We start from the raw sequence: 26,520 nt of genomic DNA, 5'->3' as shown, positions 1-26,520 counted from the left end.
GCTGGATGATCCCACCATTCTTGGCATTTATCTGCATGAAATGGACCCGGAAAGAGACCTTAATTATGTTGCACTCATGGCCTCTAGATGATGATCAAGGCCACGGAAACGTTTGGCAGTTGGCGTACGAGATGGAGTTGAGCCACTTTGTTGGCAATCGCCATCAGAAGCCACTGCACAAATGGGATATGAATTCTGAGCGAAAGAGGGACAGCTTTTTGTTTCTTCATGTGGATTTCGAGAGTTCTGCAGCGAATGGTGAACCGATATCTTGTGCGTAATCTGGTAATATATGCCAGTGTGTCCCTGGAGCATACATGGAACGGTACACAGGTATGTCGCTCGCATATCTCAAGCATACTGCTATGAGATCTGACTTCAGCGATTCTAGAGATGTTTCGGTACACAATTGGGAATACCCCACCAAGCACATTTTAGTAAGCTGTTCTGTCCGGTTCCTCTGCAGCGCGAAGATCAACATTAAGCACTTGTGACCGAATGAAAGGAGACCGGAAAGATACAATGGATGAGACATATCCAGAAAGCTCTACATCTCGGAAACGAGTCGCCTCAACCGAGAGCCGTGGATAACATGATGCAACCTCCTTCCTAAAAGGAAGAAAGGAACCACGAACCAGGTAGACCATCAAATATATGCCGAACGGTGAAGCTGCCGTGTCTAGAGATCCTTGATATCCTCTATGAACCACTTCCAGCGCAGCCTTCTCTCAGAACTGCAATTCTGGGTTCAGTATAACTCGTTGTCCCGTTGAAAAACTATGTGTGCGGGCGTACAGCGAAATGGCGACGAACCCACAGCTCTTATTTATCGTTGGGATAGAGTTCATTTCTTGCAGGCACATAGTTGGTGGTATATCCCGACAAAGGCATAACTCCTGGAATGGATAAGGCAGTATTGGATTGTCACAAATGGTTTTCATATTACAATTTTTCATCGCTTGGCAATGCATTCTACCGATTATGCTTTGCGTTATGAAAAGTAGTCGTAATTGGATACAGCCTTCCGTGGTTCCGTCTTGCTCAAGTATGATAGATGTATAGTATACATGTTCGTATCTCGGTCTTTTTTCTAGAATCTTGGTTTCGGTCAGTCGACTTCGATTGCATGTTCTCAACTTCTCTGGCACATCTAATACGGGTCGTAAGTATGAGATGCGTAAAATATCATGTTAGAATTGCGTTTCACCAATCTAGCTAGTAACGCCCACGAAGGAGACCATGTACTCCGAGAAGGTCAAGGCATCCCCGCTCAAGTAAGCCATCCCACACGCTATTCTTAGTAGTCATCACGTCGGGGATAACTTGCAAGATACCGCAGGAACAGGTCAAAGGGGGCCTCATCCGGTTTGGTGAAATCATGAATGCGAGTGACACGAAGCTCAAGATACCCAGCCCGTCTGTACACGGCCTGTAGAATCCGTCCATGGCGAGGACCAAAAAGCGAGATCATCAGTACCTATCCTCATCAGCTTCATATCCGTAGACCTGCTTCAAGGCTGAAACATACCGGGAAGTAAGACTCGTTCTCAAAGCTTGGCTGGTTCAGACGGTTGTAGATTACCTGTGCGATAGCTCCCAGCTCGCCCAGAAGAACTCCATTGGGGTCACCAGTGGCGCCATGAACGACGACAAGACGTACGTGTGGTTGGGCTCGGGGATCTCCACGTTTTGGGCGGTCTTTCCACTCACTCGCCGACTGGTATTGCCATCCGACATGTTCTGGGGTGGGTCCATGATTCAAAAGGCCGTATTCGCGGGTCCAGCTGTTGTGGCCAAGCTCGGGAGGCCAAGAGTATTCGGGATGGGGGATCCTGTTTTCATACAAGTCAGTGACCAAAAGCTGACAACCATAAGAGTCGTGTACATATCACTCACGGAATATCAGTCCAGTTGCGAGCCATGGAGAGAGGACTCATATCATCATAGAGCTTCGACAAGCAGGAATACATGGCCTCCAGATATTCAAAAACGCGCTCACCAGCCTTCATAGCATCAAGTTCCTCTTCACGACGAGAGATCACTCCTTTTTCATTTGCAGGTTCAGGAGGAGTCCAGTCCGGGAGGTCAAGCTTCTTCAAGATCTCCTCATTCTGCACCAGGACCTCGTCGATGCCATAGTCATGGAGCTCTTGTTCCGAAAAGGGCTGGAAGATGATGGCCTCGTTGAGATCGAAGGGGTCAAACTCGGAAATGTAGACTCCAAGACCAAGCAAGTCATCCACCTTGAGGACGTATTGGGCAAAGGTTCGCAGACGGTTGAGTAGACGGCAGACGGATGTGCGGAACTGAGTTCTCAGTTCCGCGTGGTTGATGGCGCGCGGCATGGAGATATTATTGGAGACTGAGTTGAAACTGAGAAGGGTATGGTTGATGTGATTGGAGGTATGGAAAATGGTACGACTGGGGAAAGATGAAGAGGAAGGAGGAGGCAAGAGAGGGGGCTAATAATGAATCGAGATGGGAGGTGCCTTCCTCACTTCGAGAAACGCATCAGTTGCCAGAGCAGGCCAGCATCAACCAGCATGGAAGAGAGCACAATATCAACTGTGTTAAGATAAGACAGAGTGACACGGTGTTAGTTTATGGCTATGAGTCTGTATTGATTGGCTGTCAAGTAAGCTGAGGGATTCGTGCGTTTTTTTAACAATGTACAAGCATACAGACACTCCAACTAGGATATCGAACCTGAGAATGGATTTACTTGCAAATGCTTGTTTATGCTCGAGATGAGACAAGATTTAGGACCTCGAGTTTAGGCTGGATTATTGACTGAGTATGTTGTAGAACGAAGTATAGAGAAGAACGAAAAAACTCAAGAACCACAACCTTTCAATCGACAGCGGCGTCTTTCAAAACCCCGCTAGCGCTGCTATTCAGAGATTTCACAATCCTGGGAAGCAGCGTGTTGCTATGCGTCATATTTGCTCAATAAATCGAAGGCTTAGTCCGTAGAAAAGCTCTCATGATGAGTGCATTTCAACCTGTCTAAACATCTAGGGCTGCCTCTCCTCACATGATGTGCACTAATGATTGTACAAGATCCACGAAGTTCAATATTAGGTGGTAATTTTGTCAAGTACATTACTCGAGCATATACTAACATCTTAGCACAGCCTATAGAAGGCAAGACTTCACATGAATTGATCAAAATTCTAGAGCAAAACCATAGTGCAAAAACAGAAAAATCATTAGTTGATACAGGCGTCATCTGGAAGCAGGCTCATGGGTCTCAAAACAAGCAGACAGCAGACAACGGATCAACAAAGAGGAAACAACAAAAAAGGGAAACGGTATAAGGCTTTCAAATTCGGGGGTAAGAGACAAGAAAAAAAAGGGGGGGGGGGGAGGGGAGGGCACAGCTGAGAAGCACCAGAGCACCTCCGGCAAATCCAACTCCTCTTTCCCTCGAGAGGTAACCACAGCTCCATCGAACAAAGAAGAGAATCAACAGCTCTAGAGTTGGCCAAACCTGATCGCTGGTATGCAAGGACCGGCTTCTTCATCAGAAGAAGGCAAGATGGGGCACGAGCGATGGCAAAGAATACGAGTATAGTCAAGATTTCGAACCCGGTGCAAAGTCACAAAGAAAAGATGAGAGATGTAGAGGCATTTCCAACTCCCGCCAGCGCGAAATCATTTCAATCATACAGTCGGCCCCGACGACTTGATCGTTCCCTCCCTCAATGAACCGTAATAAAACCTGCCGTGTTTCCACCAGCAGACGTCTACTGGACTTGGCTGACAATCTCGCTGGCACGACCGAGACTCTCGACCATCTGTTGGCATTCCTTCCTCCGACGGATGGTGTAGTCGCTCTCCTTGAGCAGATCATCCAGCTCGTTGTTGCGGTACATGTTCTCCAAAAGCTCGCGCTGCATCTCATCCTTGGTGAACCTGATTCGAAAATTAGCATATGAAGGTGGCGAAGCTGAAAACTTTACGAAGATACGTACTGAACCAGGGTGTACATGATAGCCTTGGGGACCATGTCAATCATCGTACGCTTGACAATGTTGAAGTATGAGGTGATCAACAACTCTGAGAGGTGGGATTAGTATCAAAACACTAAAAGCAGCGGCGGAGCAAGCACTTACTGATAACCTCGACCTCGGAGGTCTCACGCTCAGACAGACTAGCGGAAGCTTTGAGCATTGGAGGAGGAGCCTCCATAGCCGCCATCTTCTTCTTGTTCTTCGAAGCCCAGAAGCTGCCGAAGAATCCGCTGCCGTTTTGAGCCTCGCCGGTAGTGTCGAGAGACGGGCTCTGGGCACGGGCGGGAAGGGGCTTGCCAGTCTTGGGGTCAACCTGGGTGGGCTTGGCGGCCTGCTGGCGCTCATTAATGATGGCCATAGCCTGTATAAAGTTAGCGCCATTTCTCTCATCCAATGTTATGTAGTCAAATTTTACTTACGCGGTGTCCGTTGAGGAAGTCAGGGTGGCCAGTGTTGATATAGGTGGCCTCCATGGCGATCAGGTCCCTGACCAGCTTGCTGGTAGGATCCATGCACTTTTTGAAGAAAGCAATGGCAACAGCGTGGAACTTCTCCTTCAGCTGGGGATACCGGCGGAACAACTGCTTGTTCAGGAGCTGACCAAGAATGCGCACCAGCTCGTCGTAGACCAGAGAAATACACTTGTTGCTGGGATCTTCCAGACGCTTGATCTGCTGCTTGACGATCAACTCGAAGGCAGTGGTTCCGACGAATAGAGCCGGGGAAGAACCGGAGGAGTTGTACAGGATGGTACGAATGTCAATGTCCTTCACCTGGTCGAAGGGATCCACGGCTTTGACACCGTTGGAGTAGAGCTCGTGGAAAACGAAGCTGATACGAGCACCACCCGACAACTCGACGCTGGACAGCTCCTGGTTGTTACCCTCCAAAACAGTGCGGTACTCATTGCTGAACTCGGTGATGATGTTGAGAATGATGTTGGCGCTGTTGCCAAGCATGGAATCGCCAAGTTGCGCAAGCTCCGAAGTGTACTTCTGCAGGGAGGAGGAAATGCGAGCCTTGATATCGGGGAGAGTTTGCTTGATGTGCATCATCAGGATCTACAAAGGTCGCAGATTAGTCGTCAGGTTGCCACGCGTCTGTCCCCAAACTGGAGCAGCTACTTACCAGGTTCAACTTGCGGGCCAAGTACGGAGTCCCGCAGTATGAAGCCTTATTCCGGTAGGCCTTGTGGTTTTCGAAGAAGTTCTTCTCGTTCTCCAGAGCGTAGGCGATGGGACGCTTGTTCTCAATGTCACGCTGACCACGGTTCACCACGGGGACGTAACCCAGGCGCAAGGGGATAATTCGTCCAGCGAGAATATCCACGACATCAGTGCCCTCGTCCATCAGATCCACCTTACTCAACACACCGATGGTGCGCTGACCTTCAGGATCCACCTCACGAGCCAGCTTCAGACCATCCGAGTTGGCCAAATCCTGGTTGGCCGCGGTGACGGCCAGGATGATGGCGTTGGGCTTGCTGATGTACTTTAGAACCATGTCCCGGATCTGGCGCTCGATATCCTTGGGCTGATCTCCGACGGGCACCTTGGTCAGACCGGGCAAATCGACCAGGGTCAGGGTGAGGACATTGGGCGAGTAGATGCGCAGGTTGATCGGGGAAGGTGAGATACCAGCGTTGCGGCCGACCTTGGTCTCCGTCTCACGGACAATCTCCTCCCGAATCTTGTTGAAGTCGAAGAACTTCTGGCCAGGGATATGCAGGAACTCGCCATACTCGTCGACGTTGGACTCGGCATCTGTCGTCTGGATCTTGTTATCTCCATTCGTTTGCGGCGCAGGGGTCTTGTTGATCAGTTGCAAAATCAGAGGTCTCCGAGTCACGATTCCAGAGCCACGAGGCAGGCTAGATAGTACAGAACAGAAAGTGGTTAACAATGGCTGATAACGACACCGCCGGGAGGGATCCCCCGCCACCACGTGGGTTGCGCAGAAGGTTCCGGGGGGCAAAAGAACAGCACGATGGGATCGGGGAAGTGCATACAAATCACGGCCGACAATGTTCTCTAGCACTGAACTCTTTCCACTGGACTGCGATCCGACGACGACAATCTGGGGCAGGTCGATAGGGTTGTGTACCTAAATCAAAGCAGCGGCGTCAGTGCGAATGGTCAAGACTACGGTTGCCATAGGCGCAGATATTGGAATATACTCACGCCAACAGTAGAGAAGACATCTTGCAACTTGTTGACCAAGGAGATCAAGCTGGGATCGTTGACATTTATGCTGCGCACAAGTTAGCTTGAGGCCGCATCTCGGAGTGGAGGGGGGGGTGCAGGGGGGTTACGCACGAGTAGCCAGTGGTTGGGCTTGCCATGGCTGGCGAGGTTGGGAGGGTCTGCCTTCGGGGACTTGGAGGATTTGCAAGGAAGAAAAAGAAGTGAGATGTGTGGAGAGAGAGAGCAGAAGGCAGGAGTCGTGAAGAGAAGCAGAAGATTGTTCGATTGTTTGTTGGTCGGGGAGGCCTACGAAGGCGGTGATGAGGGTGGCGGTCCAGCCCAGTGGCCGTGCACGGAGAGTCTTCCAGTTGGACTGCTCCGCTGTGATTAGCCAGTTGGTCAGGGAGTTACTTTGGTACCGGACTGCGGTGAGTACCTGACCGTAGGCATCCACTTAAAACTGGACCTCTTCATCGGCCATCAAGTGGGTTATTACGTGGGTCACCTGCCCCTTTTGGTCGAGTCTTTCACTGTCGCCTGATCGGTACTATCGTGTACATACGACAGAGTCTACTATACGAGAAAGGTATCCACCCTCAAGGAAGAAAATTGGTTCAAGAATAACTACAGGGTAATGTGTGCTAGACAGTATAACAACCAGGAAAGAGATGATGCAAGAGGTAGCAAAAAGAGAAACAAGATACACCCATCGGGCCCAATCTACATCTATTCATCCGAAACTGAAGCGAACCGCTCAGTCATGGACTGGAGAAGCTTCTCGTACTTGGCCGACACCTCCTCCTGGTTATCCGGGATCTCGAACTTCATGCTGCGCAGAGCACTCTGGAGATCAGCAGTGGCGTCACGGACCTTGTTCCAGTTCTGACCCTGGGCGACCGCCTTCTGAGCCTCATCATGGAAGCCCATGAAGGCCTTCATCATGTACTCAGTCTTCCACAAGGGGCAGAACTGATCATAGTCACTATATCCGTTCTGTTGCAGGAAGTCGTCCTTGACCATGGCGGCGACATCCAAAGTAATCTTGTCCGAGTCACCAAGCGACGCCTTACCAACCAGCTGCACGACCTGGTCGAGATCCTCCGACTTGGACAGGAGCTCACGGACTTGGTCACGCAGACGAGGGAAGTCCGGGTTGTGCTTCTCGTAGTACTTGTCCAGAACCGTGGTGTATTTACTGTAAGACATGGAGGTGTTGACGGAGGGGAAGTGCTTGCGCTGGGCCAGCTTCTTATCGAGACCCCAGAAGACCTGCACGATACCCAAGGTACTGGAGGTGACGGGGTCGGAGAAGTCACCACCGGGCGGGCTGACGGCACCGACAATGCTGACACTGCCGACACGCTCGGGGCTACCGAGAGCGCTGCTCTTGCCGGCACGCTCGTAGAAAGAGGCCAGCTTAGCACCCAGGTAGGCGGGGAAACCCTGATCAGCAGGCATCTCACCCAGACGACCCGAAAGCTCGCGCAGAGCCTCGGCCCAGCGAGAACTCGAGTCGGCCATCATGGCCACGTTCTTTCCCTGGTCACGCCAGTACTCAGCGATGGTGATACCGGTGTAGATGGAAGCCTCACGGGCAGCGACGGGCATGTTCGAGGTGTTGGCGATCAGGCAGGTACGCTTCATAATAGGTTCCTTACGGCCGCCGACATCGATGGAGAGCTGCGGGAAGAACGAGTGTTAGCAAGGAATGTCTCTCCGCGGCGTCGCAGATCATCTTAAATCAAAAAAAGCCTACCTCGGGGAAATCCATCAACACCTCAGCCATCTCGTTACCGCGCTCACCGCAGCCGACGTAGACGATGATATCACTGTTCGAGAACTTGGACACACTCTGGGAAATGACAGTCTTGCCACATCCGAAGGCACCGGGAATGCACACCGTTCCACCCTGGACACTGGGGAAGAGAGCATCCAGCACTCTCTGACCGACAATGAAGGGCTTATCGGCAGACTGCCTGTCGCTGACGGGACGGGGCACACGGACGGGCCAGGTCTGCATCATACCGAACTCGGACTTCTTGCCCTCGAACTCGATCTCCAACAGCTTCTCCTCCACGGTATAGCTACCGGCGGGGGAGATGCGGGTGATGGTACCGCGGGCACGAGGGGGGAGAAGGATCTTGTGGTCGTTCACCAAGCTGTTCTCGAACACGGTACCCCAAATGTCACCTCCCGTAATGTGGTCGCCAACCTTGAAGTTGACTGGCGTGAAATCCCACTTCTTCTCACGGTCGAGCGCATTGACGCGAATACCGCGGGGGATGTAGATACTCTTGGACTTGTCGGAGATAGCACGGAGGGGTCGCTGGATACCGTCGTAGATCGTCTCCATCAAACCGGGGCCCAGCTCGACGGACAGGGGCTTGCCAGTGCGCGCAACAGGATCGCCGATAGTCAGACCATCTGCGTTTCACACCAAAAGCGTAACAATTAGTCACTGTCGAGATGCGGGGAGGTGGCCGTCGTGCGGAGCATACGTGGCCGGGAAGAGGGAGCAGACGTACCGGTTTCTTCGTAGACCTGAATAGTAGCCTTGTCGCCATCAAGTCGAATGACTTCACCAACGAGGAGATCCTTACCAACATGGCACTGGAAGGACGAATGGTATTAGTACGGCAATACCCTTTCCGGGACAAAGCTCAGATGAGCTTCCCCGGGGAGGAATGCTGGGAGGCCTACCAGCTCGTACATAGCACAGCCAATCATGTGCTCAGCGACAACGACAGGGCCGGAGACTGAGAAGACCGAGCCATGAGCATGGCTGTCATCCTTTGCCGGTGCCATCGTGGAGGAGGTTTGAGTGGACGGAGTAGACACAGGGCAGGTGGTGGAGGTAGTCGAGCTGGTTGAGGTGGGCGAGTCTGGAGGCGGTGGGAGCTCGGGCGGTGACGGTGGTGGTGGTGACGACTGGTCCGCAACAGCAGTTATCAACGGTGCAGGAGTAGTACTCGGCTGCTCCTCGCGTCTGCTAATCAGATCCAGCAGTGACGGCCGTGCTTTAATTCGAGGTCTTCCCAATCCTAACATTCGCTCTGCTGGGATGGCAGAGATCGGGTGTTCTTGATGTGTAGTAGATGTGGCAGCCAATGGACTAGGGTGCTTGCATCGTGGAGTCCCCCCCTAAGCTGTTATCCAATCCAGGCCTCGCTCTGCCCGCCGAGGGATTGGCGCCCGGTCGCTCATCATCTGAATACAAAGGCAACCATCATGGAACAGTGGCTCTTACAAAGTAGGAAGTTGGGTTCCTGCACTGCATCCTGCTGAAGATCTGCTTAAGAGGGTGCTATGCTATTTAGACCTTGTCTTTATAGTTGACACCCCGTTCTACCTACTCCGCATGCTTACAATTACTGTTCTGTACATATACCCGACTGTTAATCTTACGAATGCCCTTTTGGATGACTGGGATCCTCCGATATAACGAATGACATTTTACACTTCCTTCCTCTAGGTACAGTTTCTGAATGTCACTGTCTCCAAGGTTCTGTGGAGTCTACTGGTATAGTTCCTCCTCTCGGGCCCCAAACAAAACACGCGCTACGCTATACATACGCTTCACATGGAAATGCATAATGTCTTCAAGATCACAACATTTACGATGACTCTTGGAATTCTACAGAGCAATAAATTCCTTGTCTTGAATTAAACGGCACGTGAAATGTGTCATCCATTGTCTTCCCAAGTCCCTAAAACAGTATACAGGAAGTTCGGCTCGTGACAGGTGCCAATGAACCAATCATCCAAAAACCATCAATGTATAAAATAGACATGAATAAGCCCAATAATGAACCATACGCCTATGAATAAGCCTAATACGCTCAAGCGAGTGTCGATCATCAGCGGAAAATGGGGTGGATTCACATGCAAACCCCCTCTCATGTTTTTACCCCGGACCACGGACCACGGTAGAGTCAGGAGCCACGTTGGTCATGGATGGAAAGAGAGGGGCAACCTAACCTCAACATCGGGTCATCTGTACACAATATACATAAGAAACGAGCCTCATGGGGTCTTCGAGAATGCCCCTTTCGCGAATAGACTCTATTTCTCATTGCTGTTATACTTGACACTGACCAACCACGATGGCGCTGAAGAGCCCCCGACGAGGGAATACCACCGAGTGCCACTACTGGGGCTATTCCTTTCACTGGACGGACCTCCATCGATCGGCAGAGGAGTTGCATCCGATGATCCAGACATTCGATAAACTGGCGGATGACTGTGTGCAAATCCTGAATAAGATTCCTACCAGCGATGGTGAAGATAAGCCGTACAAGAAGGATTTATATGGGCTGTTGAAGGGGCATGCCGAGGAGGATCCCAAACTCAAACAGTTGTGGGATGAAGTCAATACGGTTCCTGAATGGGTGGATTGGGAGCAGATCCAAAGAGGGCAGGATGTTTTCTTTCGCTATGGTGTTCCTATCTTGAATGTGGTGAGTACTGTATCTGTTGGTCTCCCATCAAGGTTATCTTTGTTGACTCCTTTATCAGCTTGGGTTTGAGAGTCTACTTGGTGGAATGTAAGAAACTGTCTCCCTGCCTCTTTCATACAACTTGGACTAATCATTCAATAGGGGCGCCATGCGAGTTGTAGAAACCCTCGCCCGGACTGGTGGTTTCGGCGCCAAAGTCGTCCGACGACGACTTCTCGAAACCCTTCAACATGTTCTTCAGGTCAACAGTTCAGCAGAGGGAATGAAACCAGGCGGCGAGGGCAACGTCTCCTCAGTCCGTGTACGACTGCTTCACGCATCCGTGCGGTTGAGGATCTTGAGTCTGGTAGAACAAAAGCCAGACTACTACGACGTCGCCAAATACGGTACGCCGGTCAATGACCTCGATTGCATCGGAACCATCAACACTTTCTGCTGCTCGGTAGTTTGGCTCGGGCTACCTCGTCAGGGAATCTATCTCAGTCAGCAGGAGATTGAAGATTATATCTCACTCTGGCGCCTCGTCGCTTACTACATGGGGACACCAACGGAGCCGTTCGAAAGTACAGCCAAAGCCCGAGCAATGATGGAGTCGCTATTGATTTCCGAAATTGATCCCACCGATGTTGGGAAGATTCTGGCTAAGAACATCATCATCGGTTTGGAAAATACCGCGCCATCTTATGCCTCGAAGGAGTTCCTCGAAGCGATGAGCCGCCTCCTCAATGGCGATCAGCTTGCGGATGAACTCGACATCCCGCGATCCAGCTTATACTACCGGATCATCCTATGGGGTTATTGCTTCTGGGTGAGACTGGTATCAACCATCATACCCAGAATCTACTTTATGGATCGGTTCATGATCAACGTAAGCAACTCGTATCTTCCTTATCCCTGAGCTGCTTGTTCGTTCTATCAAACTAACATGTTCCAGATGCGACGCAAATATTTCTACAAGATGCTTATGAATGAAAAGCTCGGTCTTGGAGGCGAAAGCCGCTTCGAGTTCAAATATATGCCCACACTCACACGCACAACGCGCCTGGGGCAACGACGCACGACCAAATTTGAAAGCCCCGGACTCGAGAGTCTAGGACACCTAGGGCTGATGACAGCTTTCGGCGCAGTAGTCACTCTAGGCATAGCACTAGCCTTCGCTGCAAAACTGATCCCGTCCGACCAGCTTTTGCACGCCATGCGTGTATAAGTGAAGGTTCAAGTTAGGCGCTGTCGTTTATACTCCGCTCCCGTATTAGTATTTGGAAAAATGTAAATTGCTCTTTATTTTCGTCACTATGACGCCATCAAATAATATACGTTCCATTGAAATCTTTCAAGTGTCTACATGTACCTAATATTCCTGTTTAATTGCAATTGCAAGGCCGCCATCATGCGCCCAGATGATGGCCTACTACCCCCGTTCCTGGGGGCTCTCCAGGCGTGCGTCTCGGTACTACTGACCATGTGCTATGGAGTTGCCGCGCGAAGACTAAGTCTGATACACGATGCCACCATCAACGATATGTCCGCGTTAGGTGTCAAGCTCTTCTTGCCGGCTCTTATTGTTGTAAATCTAGGTAGCGAGCTTCACATCGGGACGGCATTGAATTATATTCCAGTCCTAGGTAGGTGCCTCGGATCTATCTCGGCATTCGGTTAACAATTGCTCGTTGCTCACCATTGCCAACGATTCAGCGTGGTCATTCATTTATACCATCGCATCCATCGGCCTGTCTCATGTATTAGCTCGGCTTTTCCGACTACCCCAATGGGTCGCTCCAGCATCGACATTCAACAACACCTCCTCCCTCCCCCTCTTACTCCTCCAATCCCTCGACAGCGTAGGCTCTCTACGCCTCATCCTCCGCGGCGACGAAAGCACAGCCGAGGCAATCGAACGAGCACAGAGCTACTTCCTCATCTGCGCAGTCGTTAGCAAAACCATCGCCTACGTCGTCGGTCCACGGATGCTCCACGATGGCGAGAACGCAGAAGATCATCTAGCTAGTACTGAAGAACAGCATCAGCCCGCCTGCGAAGACGAATGCTTGACCGAAACCACCTCCCTGCTCCCCCAGCGCGCACAGAATGCCAAGCAGGCAGTTGGAAGGCGCGTCCGCTCGTGGACCAAGTGGCTTGTCTCAGTCTTCCCACACCGTGTGCGAGAAGAGCTCATGGCACCCTTTGAGCATCCATTCGCCGGCGTAGCGATCTGCTGCACTCTCGTCGGTGCGTTATTGGGCCTAGTCCCCGCACTGCACCGGGCATTTTTCTTCCGCGACGAGGATGGCGGGTATCTCCAGGCATGGCTGACGACGAGCGTGCGCAATATTGGCCGGCTCTTCACGACGCTTCAGATCTTCCTGGTTGGGTGTAAACTCGGGGTAACCTTTGAGCGGATGATGGCCAGGAGCGAGGCGGGCGACGACTCGAGTCGCATTCCTATCAGGGCCATGACGACAATTTTCGTAGTACGGTTGGTGGCCTGGCCGGCAGTCAGTATTCCATTGATATATGGGCTGGCGAAGCATACGAAGCTTCTCGGAGACGATCCTATTCTTTGGTTCAGCATGATGCTGATGCCGGCCGGGCCGCCGGCGCTGGTGATTTCTGGGCTGGCGGAGGTAGCGCAGGCATCGGAAACGGAGAAGATGGCTATTGCGAAGACATTGACAGTAAGGATCACACCAAAGAAGGAGTCGTATACCTGCTAATGATATTAGGTAATGTATGCGCTGTCGCCGTTCATATGTTTTACGATCACGGGCGCACTCAAGGCTTCCGAGGCGGTGTTGAAGGAAAGGTCTTGATGACGTCTACATATCTATCACGAGGAAGATCAACTTATACAACAGATATCCAGGTTGGAGCAACTGTGAGGATATAATTCCGAATTACTGGTAAAGAACGAAGCAATAGTAATGTCACATTAAAATTGTTCCCTAGACAGGGAGACATATTCTCCAAGGTTCTTGGGGCAGCGAGTGCAGCTATCGAGTACCTGGTTTCCCCATCAAGTCAGGAACGCCTCTTACTTCTATAAAGCACGACGTACAGGTCAGCCTCGATCTCAATTTCTTATTATAGCTCACACCAGCTTTTTTCAGCAGAGGGGGGGGGGGGGCCAAAAACATGGCTCACATACTCCGCATCCCTTGCAGACACAAGTGTTGTCGCAAGTGCAGCCCTGAGCACCCGAACAAGTGCAAGTTGATCCGCAGTCGCAGCCCATGGTGGATTATTGTGGAGTGAATAAAGTGGTTGAAAATAGTAGGTATAGAGATATGGAGGCTTAAAAGTGGGATGAGTGAAGTTTCTTGTTAGGTAGGATTTAGGTGGGTGGTGCTTGAGGTCCTTATATTCGGAAGGGTTTGCGGAAGTAGGACCATCGGCATCATGATGTCGTCAGTGGGGGAGGGCGAACCGCAGCAAATGGAATGCGTCGAAGACGGGTGGGTCCAAAGACAGATTAAAGATTCAAGATTCAAGATTCCATTGAACATAGCAGAGTTATGGTAAGTTGAAACAGACCGGATATAGAATCTAACCTGTTTACTCTGGCTGTAGATGTATATAATCCGTGCGATCTGAGCTTTCGCTAGATCTCTTCAAGCAGAGATAAGTAAATTTGACTTGCAAGTACTATATATTGACTATAGAAATGAATGAAAATACTTTCAAGCACCCATTCCACTTTTGTATATTCTCCATCATCCTCTAAGCACAGACGGGTACAGTACTCTCCAGGGCTTTTGTTCAACTGCAGGCATAGCTCGTCCCTGTCGGCCCCGAGCGGGGATCGGCAAGCAGCAGCGCACTAGCCCAACTCGATGGCCCTTTAAGTACCGCACCCACAGGACCTTCTCAGCTTATCCTTGCTATCCTTGAAAGGCAGGACGACTGCTTTGTCTAATCAGCTGAGAAAATCGAGTGCAGCACCAGTGAAACGCAGACACAGACGCCTTTCGAGTCTCGACCACCTCCATCGTCATCATCTTGTGATGGGCCAAAGGAGACTTGTGACTTGCGGGAGGTCCCACTTCCGCCAATCGCCTGCTCAGCAGCTTCCTGGCTGGGTTGGTCCGCCTAGCAGAACTAACTAAAAGTCCCCCAAACTGCCTGTGCAGTTAACTGGTCTGTTCCCAAAAGGCTCTCCTCCGCCGATAAGCAACTTCTCCGCCCGACCTAACCCCAACCCACCATCATCACCATCACCACCGACAACCCAAAGGGATACAAAGTCCCTACGACACCTATTATCCCTTTGGATTCATTCTTGCTATCCGTGCACCCCCTCCTTTCAACATTATTAACGGTCTAGCCTTGAATTCTGGTGTCTCCTGCAAGAGCTACTCCCCACTCAGACTCCATTTGGAGCTTCCTGCTGCCCCCGGCGAGGACTGATCCACCCGCCACTACCACCTGTAGAGGTCTGCTCACCTGGTTCTTTCAAAGAGCCAGGGAATCGGGCAGATCCTGATCATTTGTCGACCTGGCCGACAATCCTTACCCTCCCTCCGCCTCCGACCACCCCGATCTTCCTCTTCCCCCCAACCTTGCCGCCATCTCCTCCTCCGCCGCCGCCGCCGACGCCGCCGACAGCCCTGGACATCTCCCGCCTACTTCGGAGCATCGAAGCGTAACTTCTACTTCACAACTACCCTCCACCGCCGGTCCAACCCCCCGACCGCCCAACTCCCTCCGCCGCCGCCTCCGATCGAGCAGCAGCTCCGACGAGTCTCTAGTCACGAGGACGGCGGGCACTGGTATTCACGCAGACGCCACCGGGGCACGCGAAGCTGTGTCCCAGGACGATTCAACTCTCACGCCCGGCCGAGCTGACGGCCGGTCTCCATCCCGCAAGCGCAGGCGCCTAGCAACCATGCGGCCAGATGGGATTTCAAGCACGAATGGCTTTTCCCAGGCGTCCTACGGGCAAACCTCGAGAAAGGCCAGCCTGAATGGCCAACACACTGCGTCAGCAAATGGAGAGTCGCAGTCAAATGGGGCCGGGAAACCTTTGACGAGCTCTTACTTTGGCCACAACCGGGAGGAGGTGACGCGGATCTTGATCCAGAGCCTGTATGAGTTGGGTTACAGCACCGCAGCGTCGGCTTTGAGCTCTGAGAGCGGCTATCAGCTGGAGACACCCGGTGTTGCAACATTCCGGAGCGCGATACTCGATGGAAGGTGGTCCGAGGCAGAAAAGATCCTCATTCAGTCTTTCCGAAACATGGGTCTGAAGAATGGCCAGAAAGGTGCTTCCGAAGGAACACTGGTATTGGCAGAGGACGCGGACAGGAGTGAAATGCTGTTCTACCTTCGCCAACAGAAATTCTTGGAACTCCTCGAAGCACGCGAGTTAGGCTCAGCGCTCCTAGTGCTTCGGCAAGAACTTACGCCGTTGAACTACGACGTGGACCGGCTCCATGCGCTTTCAAGGTTGGTCATTTACTACTCAGTCTTTCTCTCTGGGGTTTGACGGTTGGTCACTAAATTCGATCAACCTCTGCAGTCTCCTAATGTGCCCGACGGAGCTGCTTCACGAGCAGGCAGGATGGGATGGCCCAATCAGCTCCTCCCGAGAACGACTGCTGGCCGACTTGTCAAGTAAGAAACACAGTCTCAAGCTAGACTACACCCCACACCCCTGACTCATTGCTGATAAAATTATAGAATCCATCTCGCCCTCGGTCATGATCCCCCAGCATCGTCTTGCAATCCTATTAGATTATGTGAAACAGGGTCAGATCAGCAACTGTCTCTATCATAATACCGCTGAAGCGCCATCACTCTATTCCGATCACATGTGCGACCGAAGCGACTTCCCTCTGGATGTCACGGCCAACCTCAATCAGCACATCGACGAGGTTTGGCACTGCGGGTTTTCCCACGACGGATCCAAATTGGTTACTGCAGGCCAGGATCGAACGGTGTTGATATATGACACAAGCACTTTCACGGTAATCCATCGATTGAATGGACACTCGGACGGAGTTGCCTTTGCCAGCTGGAGTCCCGATGATTCCAAGCTTATCACTTGTTCACAAGACAGGACGGCCCGTGTGTGGAATGCAGAGGTAAGAAACCCCAACTGCTCTGAGAAATGAAAGACCTTCAACTGACTCGAAATGAACATCTCAGACTGGCCGCTGTCTTTTGACTATCGATCATCACTGCTATCCAGTGACCGCTGCCGGCTGGGCCCCTGACAGTGAATCATTTGTGACGTCGTCATTTGATGCGAGCTCGGGCCTGTGCCATTGGAGTATGCGGGGAACGCCTCTACATACGTGGAAGGGAGGATTCCGTACCCAAGATTGCGCCATCAGCCCCGACGGTCGACGAGTCGTGGCAGCAGATACTGATTCCAAGCTTCACGTATTCGATTTCCGCACCTACGAAGAGGACTACTGCCTATCTCTCCCGAGCAAACCGACATCCGTTGCTATCAGCCGGGACTCCAAGCATATGCTGGTCAATTTGACTGAGGGGGAAATCCAATTGATCGATATGGAAACTACTGCGGTGGTCCGACGGTTCCGGGGATACAAGCAGGGCAGTTATGTGATTCGCAGCACTTTTGGTGGCGCAGCGGAGAATTTCGTCGTTAGTGGCAGTGAAGGTGAGTTTTATTCTCCTTGTTGATTCAAAAGAGCCGTCATTCATCGTGTTCACCATCTTCCCAGATTCCCGAATTTATATCTGGCACAAGGAGAACGGCACCCTCGTGGAAACCTTGGAAGCTCATACCAAGGGTTGTGTGAACTCAATATCCTGGAGTCCTACAAACCCAGGCATGTTCGTCTCGGCCGGAGACGACAAAGCCGTACGCATGTAAGCAGAGATCTCCGCTCTCTCATTTTGATACTATCTTCAGGTTCCTGACAAAACCCTACAGCTGGTCCAAAGACCCGGAACGACATCGCCCAATTGCTGGAACGAGTCAAAGACGAGGAATATCATCGACTGGGTTCCCACAGACAAGCGCATTACGGACTACTTCGGCATTTTAATACCTCTCATTGCACAAGCAAAGAGTGTTTGCGTGACTACCATCCCGCGAGGGCGTTTTTCATTGACTTCTCAACGATTTGGCCAGCAAACCTTTCACCACGGCCGGGGGAAATCATATCTGGAGCATCTGGATTCAAAGACGATAAACCGTGCTTTTCATTTCTGCCATCCTCACCCTTCCCCATTTTGATTGCAGTTTCGTGCGGCTCTCACTTTCTTTTTACACTTGCACCTGCCCCGGTTTCGACTGACAATCATATTCCAAATATCCTCCATCTCTCCTCACTGGCACTTGTTGCCTTCCTCCCCTTCGCTCTGTTGCATACACAGGACAAGTTTCACTGCCCGCTGCTACCCGATTCCCCCTGAATCCAAGTTAGCAAATTTCTTTGCACACATCTCTTTCAGTCAATACAGGGACGGCGCTAGCTTTTCAATGGGAATATCGCGTCTTTCAGCCATTTGTACGGCGTAGTATTGCTCTTTACTGCGGTTTTGGTAATTCTTTCTCGATGCTTGGTGTTATAGGTTTTAGGTGTCTGTCACTTTAGGAGAAGAATCACAGCCCACTCTGCTACCAATAGCTGCATAGAATCCACACACAATTAGCCTGTATTGTATCATAATTCCTGCACAATTAGTGACAGGTGCTCTGATGTTAGATACCCGTACTTTTGAGACCCGCACTCATTACTTATTCGGGTGCCAGCCTTGTCAAATGACTCAGTTCAAGACCGCCGACATCTTCCGAATAAAATCGTCATTGGACCCCAAATATCAGTATAAATAGTATAATTGTCTCTAATTCTACGTGAGTTGCATTCAGTCAATCGCTGATAATAAAACTTGAAATTACCCATCATCCATTCAATGTCCACGAAACCCTGGTTACGGATGCTCCCGAGGAAGTCATTCCTCGACTCCTTCTACAACTGCAATTCTGTCAATTATGCTAGAGATGGCTTTCTAACGTCTCAATCTGCCGAATTCGTCAATCCACACCATCACATGGTGATTTCAGATACTGTCTGGCAAGACTTTGATGCCGAGACGTTGGCGGGTATGAGCGATTCGAAGATCTTGTCCAAGTTTACGTCGGGATTCTTCGGGGGATTTGTGTTTGGTATGGAGGGTATTTTGTTGAATGCTGGAGCTTGGAGAGTACTGCCTGTTCATTTTACAAGTATGATCCCACTCTCCTATTTGCATTGCTTATTGCCTCAATTTGGAACTTGGTGAATAACGGTGACTCTAGACTTTACACAAGACGCACATTTACCTGAGATATGGAGAAGCTCAGAGGTGCCCGACAATGAGCTTTGCGACGTTGGCACAAAGCTATTCGGTACTTTCCAACTCCTCAACAAACATATCTCTGAACCGTCTGGTTCCGAAATGAGCTACGTCGACTATGGCTTTGGCTCGGACAACTACTCCTTTGCGGGATGCCACCGCTTCAGCGTCACAAGGCATCAAGCTACTCCAGATTCGACATCCGAAACGGAGCAGTCAAAATCTCAAATAAGAATCAGTCTGGAAGGATTTACTTGTAATCCATCAACGAATAAACCACCTGTCCCGGAGATAGGGAAGTGGTTCCATGCTCTTTATGCTAGAGCTCTGTTCGCGAATGGTGTTCAGGCCATCTTGGAAAGCCGTCGTTCTGGGTGATATGCGGTGGAATCTGACTTCACTCTGTCTATGACAATATAGTCAAAAGATATGGGCAATGGTTCTGAAGCGGATTGATTGTTGGTATTAACGGTTAAATGACTCGGATATTAGAGAGAAATATCGGTACTCCTCAGACCACGCAGATTTCGAAACCCCAAACTCCACTCTCCCAAATCCCTCCCTCCTCCATGACCCTTGTGCACTCGAACCAGGACCGGCAGATAAGTCCCCAAGCCTTGGTTAGCGCAGGATGAAGTGCCACCAAAAGAATCACTGTGAGAGGAATGAACTGGCACGATGTACATTAGTTTAAAGTCTTGTTTCCATTGTGTACGATTAGAGTTTCTTCAGTTGGTAAAAGTCAATGGTTCCAAACCACCTTTGGGTAATTATAGATCTTCGGATTGGCTATATTTACCTTATTCTAAACTCATATTACCTAGGTCTAGATAATTCTACGTTTGACTGGAAGTTCTTGCACGTACATCAGTCAGGTGACTGACCCACTTTTGGGCGGATAAAGGTTTCTTGTGACACGAGACTGGAAGGGTTTCACAAGAAGGGACAGTGTACCTAGTGAATAGGGAAAATTTAGGTATGCGTTCTTATGATATTTGTTATAATATATCGAAGATTCATGCTCGAAGATAGAGCAGAGCCATGTTGAGTAAAATTCATGAAAAATAATCAAAAATGTGTATAGGTTCCCATGTTCTACCTGTCGTTAATATCAAAATGGACTATTTGAGTGTATTCTCGAGTCCCCTTCCAATCCCCCGACAACGCGCCTGCTAAACCCGATCAAGGACCAAGCCAGTCACCGGCAGCTCAACACTAACGAGTCGCCCATCGACAAGATTGAAAATGAACTCATCAACAGGGCCCGAAAAGTCAAGGTTCATCCAGGTAAAAGAGTTATCGAATAACCCTCCCTTGCCCCCTTCCACAGCAGCACGAGGCTTCATCGGAGGCTCTGGCTCTGCCATACGATGTGCCACACGCATCTTACCTTTGCTCTTATAAAGAGCTGACAACGATCGTGAGATGGAATTCAGTCCGGTCGGATAGACGCGCCAATGGGGATTGTCACGACCATTCTGCCCATTGATCCAGAAAGCTCCCAATCCAAGACCAGGGCGGTCCTTGTCGACAGTCAACGTCAAGTTGGTACCAGGTAAAGCCTTGTCGACAAAAGTGCCCGCAAGATTGCGCTTGGCATTCTCCCAGGCTGCGTGCTCAGCAGCGGGGATAAAGATTTCGCCAACGGTATCACGAAGAGGCCAACGGGCAGGCGTGGCGGTGGATCCAGCGACGAGAATTGTATAGCCAATACCATGATCTGGAGAAAGGGCGAAAATGGTGGTGTAGTCTCCATTACCACCGGCCTTGGTATAGAGATCCGAGATTCGGGTCCGATTCGAGGCCGGGGAAACAGGAATCTCTAGGCGAGAGATCTCCCAGGGTGCTCCGACAAGCTCAACCAGTGTGCCTGTTCCGCTGTGAGGTTTCATCCACTCGGAAGTATTGGTGGGCGAGAGCAGTTCGGAGTGGAGGATTGAAAGACCGGCCGCCCGAAGGTCTGCTCCACTCGCGTATATACCACCGGATCTGGATATGTGGTGGTTATTATATGACACTATCGAGAGAACTGGAACAAAGCCATTGAGGGTACATACGATGCCACAACCTCAATGTCAATACCCCATGCTGAACTTTTGTCGATTATTGAGCGATTGATAGCATTCAAATCAGCACCCGTGGGGGCCTTTGTCGACATGTTATGCAGTCCCAATGGCTCGAAAAGGACTTGGTGGATCGCTTCGCTGTATGTCTTCTTGCCTGCTAGACGAGCTAGCACTTGTCCTAAGACAGAATACCCGGCGTCGGAGTAGACGGCATTGCGGAACGGGGAGATCACAGGCCGTTTGTCGTCGCGCATGAAAGTTAAGAAGTCTGGAGAAAATGGGTGCATTGGTTACTTTCTAATTCCATGCTAACTAATGGCAAGGCATTTCATTACCTTTAGTAGTGTAGTTCAATGGATCATCGGGTTTGAAATATTTTGACAGAAAATCTAGTAGAGAAATCAGCCTCGATTCGTGTGATGCTTGTGTATGTACCAACCACCTGGTCCTCCAGAACCGGCCTGCTGAGCCAGCAGAGCCCCGACGGTGATATCTTCCCACCTGATCCGCAACAATGGATCTTCAGAGTAGTTTCCAGCGAGTTCAGGGAGAAACTTGGTCACTGGCTGGGTGAACACTTCCGTGCCTCCCTTGGCGAGAATAGCATAAGCCGTGAAGAGCTTTGTGACGCTTCCTATGCGCGCTATCGTCTTGTCATTGAGAACTCCAGCAGTCAAAGTGCGATTGGCGTCTTTCCCGACGTGGGAATAGGTATAGATAGAGCTGTTGGTTGCTGCGGAAAACACGTCGATAGAAAAAACCAAGTCTGTGCGATTCAGGGTTCCCGTGGAAAAGAGGTTCTCAACCACGCGAGGATACTTGGATTTTGCATTCTGTATGGCACTTGAATTTGATGGGTCGAAATTGGAAATGAAGACTGGGCCGATCAGAGGCACTTCATCCGTGGCTACAATGGTAGCTGTGGAGCTTGCTGCGAATCCTAATAGGGACGCAAGGAAGACTTTATCAAAGAGCATTGTAACAAATAAGAAACATATATGAGAAGGGTGTTTATGCTTGATTGAAATTGCAATTGACCAGGCAACTTAGCTCTAGATCTTATATGTTGAATCTCTTGTGGCTGTGAACTTCTGCATTGATGAATTGGAGGATTTATACAGCAATTCCAGACGTAAGCCAAGCCTCCACACTAACCAAATGTGACGAGTCGGAGCGCTGTATACGCCCTCGGAGCACGATCATACATGAAAATTGGAGACTCCAATCAGCCTCAGCCATGTTCCCCCTTCATGTCATAGCTCTCCAGAAAATGGGTCCTAAGCTTGGTGGCGAACCTTGTTTTGGCCCCCAAACAGGAGCGCTGGATCCGACCCGATTAGGAAAACAACTCAACCCACGACTTTCTGTTCCTGGGCAAAACGTCAACGAATGCATCTGAGCCTTGGGCAAAAGGGGCGGTGAGTACCTACATACACGAGTTCATTACGTAGTTTGTGCGCTGTTTTTGCCTAGCCTGGGAGCTGTTCTTGAAGGATTGTTTGTCAATGTTGCTAAATCCGGAGATATTTGCCCTATGACAGTCGAGAAAGAGGCAAAGAAATCGAAGTCGAAGCAAGGCAGGAGATTCAGGAGTCCTAGACTGCGGTTCAGAAACTTGAATGCTTTTGGGACGGGCTCCCTAGCATGGGGCCCTTTTTATGTCTGTCATGATTGTTCAGGGTAGACTTGATCAATGAAAGTCAAGGCCACGGATACCGGAGACAAGAAATAAAATGTAATGCATTCGAATCCATCACTTGTAACTCCTAAACGAACCATCCTGGATAAACTAAGTAGCAAAATTGAAGCAGATTGTGCCTCCAAATCCCAAAACTTCAAAAGGAATATTCATCAGTGTACCAATAGTTGGCGTACACCTTCTTGGGCATTCTGAAACTGGCGATGCCAAAAGTGTTAGCGGGCAGGGCATTATGGTCAATCTGCGACAGCGTCATCTCACTGAAACGTTTTGTTTTCCCTTTCCTCCACGCGAGAACCGGCTACACATTGAACCCCGAATAGACGCCATTATGTACATTTGGCGATGTCCTTGATTAAAGAAAGGGTGGCAAGACCGGTGCTTATGGATTTTCTTGTTTCTCGGCTCCTTTATTGAAGGATAGCCGATGCATGAATTTTGCATGGCGATTATGAGAGCAGATCCGCGACTGTAAAGTATTGAGATTAGCATTTTAATACGATCCATAACCTGCGTGGCATAAGATGACTTACCATTCATAGGCATTTCATCAATTTGAGTCGAGTAGTACAACTCAATATCCCGGAGGATGCGGACGTCATCGCTAGTGACAAAGTTGATAGCCACACCCTTGCGGCCGAAACGACCGCTGCGACCAATACGGTGAATGTAGTTCTCACGATTGGTAGGCAGGTCGTAATTGATGACAAGCGACACCTGTTGAACATCGATACCACGGGCCCAGACATCAGTGGAGATCAGGACACGGGAGTTGCCCTGGCGGAAATCTTGCATAATACTGTCACGCTCCTTCTGGGGCATCTCACCGTGCATGCTGGACACGGTGAAGTTGGCCTCGCGCATCTTATCGGTCAACCAGTCGACCTTGCGGCGGGTGTTGCAGAAAATGACCGCTTGTGTAATCGTCAAGGTATCATAAAGATCGCACAGTGTGTCGAATTTCCACTCCTCTTTCTCAACGGCAATGAAGTATTGCTTGATTCCTTCCAAGGTCAACTCGTCACGCTTCACGAGGACGCGGACGGGGTCGGTCATGAACTTGGTGGTCATGTCCAACACATCGTAGGGCAGAGTAGCCGAAACAACAACAACCTGCGTCGCTGGAGGTAGATAACGGTAGACGTCATAGATCTGTTCACGGAAACCACGATTCAAGAGCTCGTCTGCCTCGTCGAGGATGAGCATCTTAATGTGGCGTGTGCGCAGGTGTCGGCGGCGGATCATATCCGCGACACGGCCGGGGGTTCCAGAGACAACGTGTTGACCGTAGTCCAGCTTGCGAATATCCTCGCCAATATTGGTTCCACCAATACATGCGTGGCATTGCACGTTCATATAATCGCCGAGGGCCATAATGACGGATTGAATCTGGGTCGCAAGTTCGCGAGTCGGAGAGAGGACAAGGGCTATCGCGCAAATTGAACAGCACGTTAGCGACGGCTCATTCGAGCCAGAAATTCCAGGATCTGCATACCTTGAGTCTCGCGCACAACAGTGTCGATTACCTGCAGAGTACTAATCGAGAAAGTTGCCGTCTTACCAGTACCAGACTGGGCCTGCGCAATGGTATCGCGACCTTTGCAGATCTGGACGATGGCACGCGACTGGACTGCAGATGGGGATTCATAACCATAGGCGTAGATACCGCGAAGGAGGCTTTCCTTCAGTTGCATATCCTCAAAGGTCGGAGCCACTGTGACCTCCTTGGAGGTGCTGAACTCCATCCGCTCTGGGGGTAGCCGTTAGAGATGATGAATTTCAACACAGTCTCGCGGAATACATACCGTCAGCGCGTCTGTCAATTCCCTCTGCCATATTGACTGTTTTGAAGAGTTCAACTGGCTGGATAGATCAGGTCTGGGTACTCTTGAGGGGTATCAGAAATCGCCGTCTGCAGCCAGAGTCCAGAATGACTTTTTGCGATGGATGTGGCCTCTCACGTGACCTACCGCAAAGCTCCAGCTTCGACGCCGCCGCTGCTTCTCCAACAATCACCGCAGACTTCGACCACACTTCTTGCGCTTCTGCAAAGAGAAGAAATCGTGCCACGGTCGCTTTCGCAAAATGTTGTTTGAAGACTTGCGGTTCATTCATGAGGATTTGGAGAGGCTAGAGCAGGCCGTCACCGATCGCGTGGCCGAGAATCCCTCAAATGTGAGTGCAACTTGCTCGCTAATTCAGTGATCACTCTTTGTATTAATATATCATTGTTTCTCCAGATTCGACAACGTCTTGCCCGCGATCATGAAGTTGCTAAATTCCTAGCGAGAATCGAGGAGCAGTCCCAGCGCCTCTCGGAGATTTATAACGATACGGATAAACTGCTCGAAAAGGAAGCACAGGCAATTTCGACCGGAGATCAATTCGAAGAGTTTTACAAGCAGCTGGATGGAATCAAGGACTTCCACAAGCGGTACCCGAACGAACCAATTGAGAACCTCGAGCGCGTATACAAACGACGTCAACCCGGTGAGGTAGAGGCGCCTCGCGTTGACGTGGATACTATGTTTACCGGCGAGGAAGCATTTGGACAATTCCTAGATCTTACTATGATTCACGAACAATACCTGAATCTTCCGGGTGTGAAGCGACTGGCGTACACCCAATACCTCGGCGTCTTCGACGTCTTCACGCCACCTACCATGAACATTAAACGAAAAGATAAGGTTTCCGACAAGTACTTCCGGTACGTCGGCGAACTTGCCAGCTATCTTGAAGGGTTCATCAAACGGATTCGTCCCTTGCAGGATCTCGATAAGTTATTTGGGTCTTTTGACGAAGAGTTCGAGAAGCAATGGTCTGCGAAGGAGGTCCCGGGATGGGAGAGCGAGAAGGCAGAGAACGGTGCCACTGGCCCACAAACACAGGGAACGGGAGCCGGAATCTGGTGTGCGGACTGTGAAAAGGAATTCACGAACGAGAACGTCTACCGGAATCACTTGACTGGCAAGAAGCACATTCGGGCTGCCGAGGCGAAGAAGGCTGCTGGTGCATCAGGCGAGCAGTCTACAGCACCCATGAGTCTGGGATCTTCCTTCAGCTTCAAAGAGCGAGCAGTCGCCGAGCGCGAGCACCGTATTCGATGCCTGTCGAAGGAGCTCGAGTCAAATCGGAAAGCAACTCGGGACAACGTTGAACGCAGACAGGCTATGACAGACAAGGAGCGACAAGCTGATAACGAAGCTATGATGGCTGATCCGGAGGAATATATGCAGGGTGGCGATGGAGATCAGTCGGATGATGAGGATGCGGACAGGCTTTACAATCCCTTGAAGCTGCCGCTGGCCTGGGATGGCAAGCCCATTCCATACTGGCTGTACAAGTTGCATGGCCTCGGTACTGAATATCCGTGCGAAATTTGCGGTAACTTTGTCTACATGGGTCGTCGGGCTTTTGACAAGCATTTCTCCGAAGCTCTGCACATCTATGGACTGAAGTGTTTAGGTGTCACATCTAACACTAACCTGTTCCGTGAGATTACTCGCATTGATGATGCTGTGCGACTTTGGGAGAAACTTGAGCAAGATCGCAAGAAGGAGCGCGATTCCCGCGACAACGTCGTGCAGATGGAGGATGCTGAGGGCAATGTCATGCCGGAGAGGATCTACCTTGAGTAAGTTGCACCCCCTTTAATCTACTGTTGTGCACATGCTAACCTCCTTTTTTTGTAGTCTTCAAAAACAGGGCATTCTCTAAACAGCGAGTGGCTTTATCACCTTTCGCTTCAATGTGTTATAACCCCTCGGGGTGCGTGTTATCATCATACAAAAG

At 50.5% G+C, this 26,520-nt stretch overlaps 9 protein-coding genes across 9 annotated transcripts; 4 read left to right on the top strand and 5 right to left on the bottom strand.

Moving 5' to 3' along the window:
- Positions 1-1,297: 1,297 nt before the first annotated feature.
- On the bottom strand, positions 1,298-2,345 carry N7458_003549 (uncharacterized protein; the record flags this gene model as incomplete). Its single annotated transcript, XM_056906932.1, has 3 exons — positions 1,298-1,477; positions 1,529-1,832; positions 1,897-2,345. 3 exons carry the CDS (start codon positions 2,343-2,345, stop codon positions 1,298-1,300), a joined length of 933 nt encoding a protein of 310 aa, XP_056771039.1.
- Positions 2,346-3,746: 1,401 nt separating this feature from the next.
- On the bottom strand, positions 3,747-6,354 carry N7458_003548 (dynamin-like GTPase vpsA; the record flags this gene model as incomplete). The annotated part of the gene is made up of 8 exons (XM_056906931.1): positions 3,747-3,915; positions 3,975-4,059; positions 4,116-4,374; positions 4,433-5,074; positions 5,142-5,883; positions 6,022-6,116; positions 6,194-6,263; positions 6,329-6,354. The coding sequence occupies 8 exons, from the start codon at positions 6,352-6,354 to the stop codon at positions 3,747-3,749; spliced, it is 2,088 nt and encodes a 695-aa protein (XP_056771038.1).
- A 568-nt stretch (positions 6,355-6,922) lies between these two features.
- N7458_003547 (H(+)-transporting V1 sector ATPase subunit A) lies at positions 6,923-9,001 on the bottom strand (the record flags this gene model as incomplete). Its single annotated transcript, XM_056906930.1, has 4 exons — positions 6,923-7,876; positions 7,953-8,620; positions 8,722-8,806; positions 8,897-9,001. The coding sequence occupies 4 exons, from the start codon at positions 8,999-9,001 to the stop codon at positions 6,923-6,925; spliced, it is 1,812 nt and encodes a 603-aa protein (XP_056771037.1).
- A 1,298-nt stretch (positions 9,002-10,299) lies between these two features.
- Positions 10,300-13,463, top strand: N7458_003546 (oxygenase MpaB family protein; the record flags this gene model as incomplete). The annotated part of the gene is made up of 7 exons (XM_056906929.1): positions 10,300-10,653; positions 10,712-10,740; positions 10,795-11,521; positions 11,588-11,854; positions 12,035-12,278; positions 12,349-13,328; positions 13,377-13,463. The coding sequence occupies 7 exons, from the start codon at positions 10,300-10,302 to the stop codon at positions 13,461-13,463; spliced, it is 2,688 nt and encodes an 895-aa protein (XP_056771036.1).
- A 1,618-nt stretch (positions 13,464-15,081) lies between these two features.
- On the top strand, positions 15,082-17,669 carry N7458_003545 (WD40 repeat domain-containing protein; the record flags this gene model as incomplete). Its single annotated transcript, XM_056906928.1, has 7 exons — positions 15,082-15,292; positions 15,399-16,095; positions 16,169-16,263; positions 16,330-16,733; positions 16,798-17,278; positions 17,343-17,490; positions 17,534-17,669. Coding segments are annotated over 7 exons (2,172 nt in total), but the record flags the coding sequence as incomplete, so codon positions are not given.
- An 871-nt stretch (positions 17,670-18,540) lies between these two features.
- Positions 18,541-19,341, top strand: N7458_003544 (uncharacterized protein; the record flags this gene model as incomplete). Its single annotated transcript, XM_056906927.1, has 2 exons — positions 18,541-18,802; positions 18,926-19,341. The coding sequence occupies 2 exons, from the start codon at positions 18,541-18,543 to the stop codon at positions 19,339-19,341; spliced, it is 678 nt and encodes a 225-aa protein (XP_056771034.1).
- A 794-nt stretch (positions 19,342-20,135) lies between these two features.
- N7458_003543 (serine hydrolase domain-containing protein) lies at positions 20,136-22,006 on the bottom strand (the record flags this gene model as incomplete). Its single annotated transcript, XM_056906926.1, has 4 exons — positions 20,136-20,952; positions 21,021-21,297; positions 21,365-21,418; positions 21,469-22,006. 4 exons carry the CDS (start codon positions 22,004-22,006, stop codon positions 20,136-20,138), a joined length of 1,686 nt encoding a protein of 561 aa, XP_056771033.1.
- A 1,171-nt stretch (positions 22,007-23,177) lies between these two features.
- On the bottom strand, positions 23,178-24,564 carry N7458_003542 (ATP-dependent RNA helicase eIF4A; the record flags this gene model as incomplete). Its single annotated transcript, XM_056906925.1, has 4 exons — positions 23,178-23,197; positions 23,262-24,155; positions 24,224-24,478; positions 24,534-24,564. The coding sequence occupies 4 exons, from the start codon at positions 24,562-24,564 to the stop codon at positions 23,178-23,180; spliced, it is 1,200 nt and encodes a 399-aa protein (XP_056771032.1).
- A 249-nt stretch (positions 24,565-24,813) lies between these two features.
- On the top strand, positions 24,814-26,445 carry N7458_003541 (SF3a splicing factor complex subunit PRP9; the record flags this gene model as incomplete). Its single annotated transcript, XM_056906924.1, has 3 exons — positions 24,814-24,903; positions 24,969-26,362; positions 26,421-26,445. The coding sequence occupies 3 exons, from the start codon at positions 24,814-24,816 to the stop codon at positions 26,443-26,445; spliced, it is 1,509 nt and encodes a 502-aa protein (XP_056771031.1).
- Between the last annotated feature and the right edge of the window lie 75 nt (positions 26,446-26,520).

This window comes from Penicillium daleae (genome assembly GCF_028827525.1).
Source record: "Penicillium daleae strain IBT 16125 chromosome Unknown utg000002l_segment0_segment0, whole genome shotgun sequence".
NCBI lineage: Eukaryota > Fungi > Ascomycota > Eurotiomycetes > Eurotiales > Aspergillaceae > Penicillium > Penicillium daleae.
The sequence above is the reverse complement of the archived record's forward strand: the minus strand, read 5'-3'. Positions and strand labels throughout refer to the sequence as shown.